Source organism: Anneissia japonica, unplaced genomic scaffold, assembly GCF_011630105.1.
Source record: "Anneissia japonica isolate Jap-2015-1 unplaced genomic scaffold, ASM1163010v1 scaffold288227_len51653_cov153, whole genome shotgun sequence".
NCBI classification, from domain to species: Eukaryota; Metazoa; Echinodermata; class Crinoidea; order Comatulida; family Comatulidae; genus Anneissia; species Anneissia japonica.
In genome coordinates, this window is record NW_022752531.1 from 32314 (window position 1) to 41762 (window position 9449).

The following is a 9449-nucleotide window of genomic DNA, read 5'->3' on the forward strand; positions in this document are numbered from 1 at the left end:
TCCATAATATTTATAATGTTTATATATTGACGATCGTCATAAACGCTGCAGATAAGGAGAAACTAATACCGGTTTTTGGTGGAATATAACCATCACATTTTCCTAGTGGCCGCTTTTCAATGTACATATTGCAAAAAGATTGGTCTTGGGAGGCGTCACAACAGTAATAGCGTGGGATAAGATCTTCCTCTATTAAAAACAATATATTATACAATTATTTATACATTCATTAATTAACAAAATGTAAAAATTAAAAGTTTTACTTATCTAATAATGTTAGGTATAAGCATTGGTAAAGTGCATTGTAATCAAACGTGAAATACTGTGAAATTGGTCTACAAATTCATCATTCGGAATACAATTACGAAGAGTAAAATAGAACTAACTGATGGATTGTATTGAACGTAAAACGTATTAATGGAAAATCTAACAATAATGATAGGGGACTCAAAAATACAAATAGTCTATATGGAATAAAAATTGTGATTGAATACACAAATCGTATATTTTACTTAAATATCGGTCGTATTCATCACTATCCACACCAAATGCTGGTTGAAACTGATGACGTAACATGAAGCTGCTTGTTTGGACCTCATCGAAGCCCTCTATCAACGAAAAATCTTCTCGGTAGCAGCATTGCAAGCCGGCTCCATTAATATTTGTCAATGTGGTGCGCATACAAATGGCGTTTTCTAAATAGATCATGTCAAAATGAATAATAATTTTTAAAAACTCATCATAATATGGATTATTCTTTCATTGCTACATATCTCTCTACATACAGTGACTAATTCAAATGTGTCCACTTATGCACCAAGAGCAGATGTCAAAAAATGCTCTTAACGTTCCATCCTATTAAGTATTGAATATCTTTCCTAAATTGACCTACAGACGTTTAGACATGCTGTCTACTAACGGATGAGAATGTGCTGCCTGTTAACCTACTCGTAGTGAAATTATTACACCGGTAGCGACAACTGCTACATATATCTCTTAGAATTTCACAGGAGCACTATAGATAAACTTTTCAGCATTAATATTTGCTTTTTGATAATGTTAGATAATGAGTTATTATCAATCGTGCGAGGATGCTGCGTAATCCAACTACTGTACAGAGTAGATTTGCTAATACGAAAATATGTTGTTTTAACAACATTAAAAAAAAAAATAATAATAGAAAAATTGAGTTAATTATCTTACTCATGTGCTTGTTCAGTGAGTCTATTAACGAATCTTCATACTGTTCATTATTTAAACTGACTGTGTCATTACTGGGCGAAAACTTTAAATCTCCACTTGCTTGACCGAATCCACAAGGACAGGAACCTAGATTTTTATGCCAAGTAATCGGATCTGGTTGTCTATTGTACCATGCCCAGCATTCCATTTTTGGGTTCACTGTCTGATCTGTATTGTTTTCACTCCGATAAATCCACCTTCCTTTAAGGTTCGTGTTTCCATTTACAATATCAGGTTTATATGGCTCTTCTAGCTGTATATTTTCGAACTTATCGTCACGGTTAAAACCAATGATAAGATTCTTATTTATAATGATTGAAGTGTCCCACTGCATTCTCGTCTCTTCAAAATTAAAGAATATGATTCCATAAATTCCGTCTGTTATCAATGCTGCTTGAAATGTATTAGGCTAGAATATAGAAATAAAAATACAATACACAAATGAATGTTAAAATTGAAATTGTATTAATTTTGATTAACTAATTTTATTAAAGTATTTTTTTCAATTATTATAAAATTGTGTTAGATAAGAGCAAAAAAATTCAGAAATGTAATATTAAACAATAACTATATATATATTTATATACATATAAAAGAAAGTACAAGATATATAAATATAAAACATGTGTTAATCGTGCAAGTTTGAACAATTTGTTGTCAGATAAAAGTTGATTATTCAAGAGGGGTGAAGCAAAATAAAACAGCCCGCCCCTTAACCATACGTTTTCATTTTAATTATAGGAACAGAAAGAATAATAGTATTTTCTGAGCGAAAATGATGGACGGGCTCAGCTGGAATAAAAAAGATTGAAAATCAGAGAGATAAAATGAAATTGAAGAACCTTACAAAAGAGATTAAGAATTTTAAATATAATTAGTTATTATAATAATTGAAATTAATTGTTATTTTCACCTTCTCATTAATGTACATGATTGCACATTGTTCTTACCTGTTCATATGTAAATTCAGCTGAATATTGAGGAACCTTATACCACGTAACAACCAACATCCATGTACCATTAAATTGTAAGTGACTGAAATTAGTGCAAATCCTTTGGTTTGCATCCTTGATTACCGAGTCGTATGTATCATGAACCTGTGCAAATTACAAAGCTCTTTGTGTATTTTTTTGTAATCAAGAATTATTTGGTAGTCAGATGGTGGTTAAATAAATATGTAGTATCTAAGATATCTAAAATATAGGGCATATCGATCTGCGTCTGTTCGCCTGCTGAATATTACATCAAATTTATTAAAGTTGAAATGAAAAGATTCCGATCGGTTACCTGGTAGAACACATCACCATATGACTTAGTAAGGTCAACGTCGGTCCAAAAAGGAGCTACAATCATTGCTTGTGAACTGTCACCTGTAAATCCGGATTCGTAAGCATTCGGAAATCCGATTTTGTTGGCATTTCCTTCGGAAAATACGATTACGCCATTTTCGGTGAACTAAAAAAAAAAAAAACCCAAAAAACGAAACAATATTAAAACTAGAGCACTCACTCCAGAGTGCATACCTCCAACCTGTTTCTGAATACTGAACAATACGCAGGCAGTGTATAAAGTGTGATTCCATTATTTTCTTTATTGTTGAGGTAAAACACTAAATTTCGTGACCCTGACGTTGTCTTCTTAGATTATTTTAACCATATCTTTCCTACATTATTATGTACCATTTAACTACATTTTATGATGACCCATTCGTTAATAGTTTTTGTGTAAATTTGCTAACAGACAGACAGACAGACAGAGGTAAATATATAACCTCGTTTGTTATAGTATCGTACTATACGATGTAGAACTATAAGCAATGTGATGTAATTGGTACATCGCATAGGCCCAAATAAAGTCTTGATAAGTTCAATAGAAAGGAAATACAAATTTGAGATTCGGATATAAGTTTTGAATAACTATATACCGACCATGTACCAACAGTAGAATAGAGAAACCAACAACAGAAAATAATTACAGCAAAGTATCAATAAAAAAAAAATACTCATGTGCTTTTAATAGTAAGTAATGGTAAATGGTAACAACTGAATGAAATGGGAAGCAATTTTTTTTAAAAAAGGTAAATGCTCTGTCACCGTATGATTTTAGCTCATTTTTCTTTATTATATTAGTCATGTCTTTGTTCCACTTAAATTGTTTTTAGCTATACCAAGCAAACTTACATATATTTCTTGATAAAATTTACTGCCGTATGGAAAGCCAAATGGTGGCCTAAAAGTAGCAGATATTAGCTCAGAATCATTCTTTTTGTCATAGTTCTCTCGCAAACTTGAGCTGTCATTTTGATCAAACTCGAAAAATACATACTCTGAAAAATGGCAATAAATACAATGTAACCATTATTATAACTTTAAAATTATGTACAGAAATACAACATTGACTAACGCCATCACTATATATAGAAGTCACTAAACAATTTAGCCATGTTCTTAAATATTATAATTTGGCATACCAATGTCATTAAATGATTGGAATACAGTGCCACAATGGATGTGTTTTTAGATTAGAAAATCAGCAATGCTGTTCCGCTCCCACTCCGTCTTTTCAGGATCTAATATACACTGTTTTTTTATGCCTACTGAGTTAGGTAAATGTATAGTTTTAGAGGTTTAAGTTAACATTTACTTAATAGGTCAACAGAAAATGATTAGTTTACAAACACCAGAAGATCATTACTGTACCATAGCAGTTGATTCCATCGCCGTAATAACCTTTGTCACAACTACAGTTATAACTTCCATTTGTATTTTCACACGATGCTGACACGTGACATTCATCAGTTCCCATGGCACATTCGTCAATATCTGGAATGTAAAAAAAAAGATTTTTGCATTGTCCATAAAAAAAATACATGAGTATCAAGGCTTGATTCATATGTTGTATTCTAAATGTTGCTGTGTACTCAAAAGATCATATTAGATAATAATTATATTGTTTTAAATTAAACTTTAGCATGTATCATATGTTATTTGGATTGCACTTAGTCGAAACATATGATCATAAGACGTGAGCACGTCTTCATAAAAATATTTAATGGAATCTCAGAAATGGCATAACCATATTTAGGAGACGATTTTATCACGCAATGCATTGTAGATTAATGATAAAAACAAACAAAATACGTCTGCATGAAAATCTGCAATGTACGTATGTGCTTCGAGACACATTGTTTATACGTTTTCAGTAGGTTTACCTACGTAACCGAGGCCACTCTTGTGCAAAATTCAAGGGAAGGTTGCACCACGCTTCATTGAGCCTTGTTTTAAAAACATTCATTGAATCACTTGAAACAGTTAAACTTATAACATATAATTAGCTAAAACACAAATTTAAGAAGTAATATGTTGTCGGAAATTGGCACAGCCTCCAACAGTACAAAACATATTATTTTATGCTTGTCTTACCTGTAGCACAGTTGGTGCCATTCCACTGCGTAGAACACCTACACGTAAAATTTGCAATTTCATCGTTACAAGTACCTCCATTTAAACATGGACTCGATTCACATTCATTAATATCTGAAATAAATAGTAATGATAGTAACAAGAACAATAATAATATTAATACTAATTATAATATTAATTTATCAATAATAATAGAAATAATAATAATAACATTGATAATGATATCAATAATAATAATAATAAATATAAGTAAAAAATGACAATAAAAATAAGGATGATGGTAATAATGATTATAATAAAGCTAATAGTAATGATAATGATAATAATATAAACAACAACAATAATAATATTAATAATAATAATAACAATAATAACAATTTTAATAACAAAATAATTGAATCACAGTATAACTTGCAGACCAATTTAAGAAATATATTGTCTTGGCTTTCTAGCCACGCCCCACACGAATACTGGCTTTTACATTAGCCTTTTCACACGTAGTCTGTTATTGTTTAGTTTCCACCAGTCAGAAGCAAGTTTCACTATTCTATTTTCCTGTCTGGATTCTCTGCCAGATATTATTCTCTGGAAGACGATTGAAGCTCAATTGAAACGTCAAGATATTCTCAACAAAACAACAATTATTTTCATAACTCTCTACGTGGCATACCTCAAGCATTAAATGCAATAATAATAAAAATAATAATAATAACAATAATAACAATAATAATAATAATAATTAATAATAATAAAATAATAATAATATTAATAATAAAAATAAAAATAATAATATTAATAATAAAAATAAAAATAATAATAATAATAATAATAATAATAATAATAATAATAATAATAATAATAATAATAATAATATGTATGTTTTTATATAGCGCTCTATACAACTAAGTCTGAGAACAGTATAATATAAAGCACCGCAGCAAAAGATCAATGAAAATGATAATAGGCCTATTATCTGCCGATAAAGTACCTAAGCATGTAGGATTGGTGCTTCCATTGTAGTGCCCATCTTGACAACTCAGTATCTGGTTACCAACGAGCTCGTACCCAGCATTACAGGAGAATAAAACAGTCTGGTTATGCTTGATTTGATCAGTAGTCTCAACATTGCCATTTGATGGCGGCGATACCTCTTTGCAATCCTCTGTAATAGACATTTGATCGTGAACTATTATTATTAATAGGTCTATTTAACTACATGGCCTCTCATTCCATCGTTAGGTATTTATTCACTGACGTCACTAGGCCTATTCCTAAAACAATGTTTGGCAAACATGGCCTTAGTTAATGTAAGCCAACATTCGCAACTGTCAGGGATGTGCCCCGTTGGTAAAGCTGGCGACCCCATATGGCGTCCTGACCCCAGGTTTGGAAACCAGTGATACAGAATTTTTCTGTTAAGGCTATAAACACATAATGTCTGTAGTATATTTTAATAGTATAGTACATACTTTTATCATTTTAGTACTACTCATGTTGTAAAAGCAACAGCGTATAATTCTTGTATTAACTCCTAAAAAAAATAATCCCAGTGGTAAAATCCGAATTTATTCTTAAACAAGAAATATTTCCTATAAAAAAAAACGCCGCAACATCTTAACCTTTACCTTTATCTTTATCTATCAGCTGTCTTGTCATATTTTTTTTTTATCATATCGAGATTTGAATAAATATTAAACTTACTATGACATTTTGGGGGATCATTTGTCCATTTTGTCTCATTACATGTATTCGTCTTGTCGCCAAATAGTGTGTAGCCTGGGTAACACGTGTATGTTACGTTCTCTCCTGATTTATATCTATATTTAAATGGTTCGAAGTAACTGTTCTCGGAATCCGGGATGCCACATACAGCTATTCAAATTTTGTCAAAAATTAAAAATTATATGATGTAGTTAAATGTCAATATAATTATAAGGCAACATTTGTTTTTTTTTTATATATATATTTTTTAAATGTTTTTAAAACTAATATTTAGAAACAACAATAAATACCGATAATAGTACAAATAATGGTCTTATCAAAAACTATAAAGCAATATTTAAAGACAATAGAAATGAGTTAATTAATGACAAACTATGGAAGTAGAATTACATAGTAGTAAAATAATCCTCCTAATATATTAGTAATAGTAGTAGTCTTAAAGTATTACTATCAGCGGCAGTATTAGTGATAGCAGCAGGAGTGGCCGTAGCAGTAGTAATAGCAGTGGCAGCAATACTGTAGCCGTGACAGCAGCAGAAGTAGCAGCAGCAGCAGTAGCAGTATAGTAGTAGTTGTGGTTGTAGTGGTGGCGGCATTGGTGGCAGCGGCGCCGGTGGGGCGGCCCCGGAGACAGCGGCGGTGGCGGCAGCAGCACTACTAGTAGTAGTTGTCGTTGAATTGAGTTACAAACATTGCATTACAAACCAGAACATTCTTCGAGTTCTTCATCTTCATTGTTGATACAATCATTATTGTAACCGTCACACAGGAAATCCTTTGGTATGCATTTTCCGTTGCTACATCGATGTTCATCTTCCTTGCAAACTAGAAATAAAAGCAGCTTTAATCAATATTACAACACACACTGTTTGTTAACCTAAGCATTTTATAACGAATGTTGTGTCCTTATACTGTAGTGTAGTGAAATTACAAAATAAAATTGAGACATGCCATCAAGGAGCTTACGTCAATGTACCACAGAGTGTTGCTCCAAATCCATAAAGTATTAAAAGTTACTTGGCCAGTGAGACCAGGGATAATAATTATACACGAGTTATTTTCCACTAAAAGTTATTATTTCACATGGCCCCGTGTTGGGTTTTGGAAAAAAAATGTATTAATTAAATAATTATTACTTAGTTTTTTAAATATTTTTATAATTTGTTTTCGCTGACCAGACTGAATTGCTATGCGTGCTAAATCTGGCACATGCGCATACCAGGGATATGTATGTGTGTGTGTATATGTATGTATATATGTGTGTAGGGGTGTATGTATGTATGAGCGCATTATTATTATTGATTATGCTATCACAAGTTAGTGCTGGGGACTTCTAATTCTAATAGGTTAAGATTGCAACGTGCCCAGAACAAATTATTCGTTTTATCTTATTATTTTCTTTCATTTAACTGATACCTGCTTCAAGTCGCTTGGTTTGTTAAATATTGAGGGGAGGGCCAAACAACTCACTTTAAGTTTAACTTATCAAAATTTTAATTTCAATATATCCCAAAATATTTGAAGGATAACTTTACAAAACTTAGCCATTCATATTATACTAGGGGTAAGAATCTTAACCTTATTGTTCCAATTAATAATGTGCTTTTTAGAAGATCTTTTTTTATATAATTCTATCATTTTCTGGAATAATTTGTTCAACAAGGTTAAAACCCCAAATAAGCTGTTAAACTTTAATTGTAATATAAAAAAATGCTTCTTAATTGTTTGGGTATCCAGTGATTTCTGGCTTTGATTTGTCTTTTTCTTTTGAATCTTGCTGTACTGTATTTTGCTTATTTAGGTTTGATTTTAGTTTAGGTTTGCTAAATTTTGTTTGAATGTGTAATTGTTTGCTTTCTTTTTTTGTTCTTGTTTCTGTAGTCTTTGTTGGGGACCTCTACGAAAACAAGGCTTAGGGCTTATAGAGCTTTCATCTGCATTCCTTCCTCTTTATTTTGTTTACTGAATTAAGTTGTTGTTGGCTTTTTTATATTATATCAAAGAGTATAAATAGAACAAGAGAGCGTACTCCCGTTCGCAAAAACGTCACACCTGCGTAGGACGCCCACTGACGATTGTAAGTACTTTTTTACCCATAGAGATATAATAAGAATACTAGAGCGCTAACTGCAATGTATTCGATGTTCGAAATACGCAGAGCTGTGTGTGTGTACCATCCAAGATGGCTGCCATAGATTTAGCCAATCAAATTTCACCTAAACACCATCATTTGCAATTGCGCCCTCAATTTACACAAAAAGTTCAGTATAGCTAGTTACCCGTATGTTTGAAACTCGAGCGTTGGGGTGCATGGGTTTAATGTACATGATTTCAATTTTCATTCCTTGGTACTTTATTTTTGAATAAGATGCTCCACTTGGCCTCGTTTTGGCTACGATAGTTTAATAATTTGTTATTACCATTACTCATTATCATTAATGAAATAATAGTCAGTCATAGGGCTTATTTATGGTAATAATATGTAAACTAAGCCTGAAGGTGGCGCTTTACTACTACGGCCATCTTGGATGGTACACATACATAACTCTCTGCATTGCTTCGCCATCTTGTCAGCATTCTAGTTGTTCAATAGCTCTATATTTTTACCATAGTACAGCACGATCGAAGTACGCCCGCTATGAACTCAGTAAGCAGAAAACAAAAGTGACTGTGTCTTGTGGAGAACAGATAAACAGACAAACAGACCGTGCGCGGTGGGAGTACTGGGTAATAAAAAGTACCTACAAGCTATGGCTCTGGCTGCGTAGGGAGTATCGTTTTTTACCATAAAGCTATTAAACAACTAGAGTGCTGACAAGATGGCGCAGCAATGCAGAGTTATGTATGTGTACCATCCAAGATGGCCGTCGTAGTAAAGCGCCACCTTCAGGCTTAGTATACATATTATTACATATTAATAAGCCTCTGACTGACTGTTATTTCATTATTGATAATGAGTAATGGTAATAACAAATTATTAAACTATTGTAGCCAAAACGAGGCCAAGTGGAGCATCTTATTCAAAAATAAAGTACCAAGGAATGAAAATTAAAATCGTGTACA

The 9449-nt window shown here is 32.2% G+C and overlaps 1 protein-coding gene across 1 annotated transcript in view; it reads right to left on the reverse strand.

Moving 5' to 3' along the window:
• The window catches only part of LOC117122341, a gene marked incomplete at its 3' end in the record, with an annotated part of 46222 nt that overhangs the window by 32154 nt on the left and 4619 nt on the right, over nucleotides 1–9449 (reverse strand). The window contains exons 3-13 of the mRNA XM_033267903.1: nucleotides 7092–7211; nucleotides 6366–6536; nucleotides 5653–5826; nucleotides 4665–4778; nucleotides 3942–4064; nucleotides 3423–3568; nucleotides 2530–2697; nucleotides 2193–2339; nucleotides 1204–1651; nucleotides 513–695; nucleotides 70–189 (exon numbers count right to left, since the gene is read on the reverse strand). Of these exons, the coding sequence (XP_033123794.1) occupies nucleotides 70–189; nucleotides 513–695; nucleotides 1204–1651; nucleotides 2193–2339; nucleotides 2530–2697; nucleotides 3423–3568; nucleotides 3942–4064; nucleotides 4665–4778; nucleotides 5653–5826; nucleotides 6366–6536; nucleotides 7092–7211 (1914 nt within the window). The remainder of the gene's footprint in view (nucleotides 1–69; nucleotides 190–512; nucleotides 696–1203; nucleotides 1652–2192; nucleotides 2340–2529; nucleotides 2698–3422; nucleotides 3569–3941; nucleotides 4065–4664; nucleotides 4779–5652; nucleotides 5827–6365; nucleotides 6537–7091; nucleotides 7212–9449) is intronic.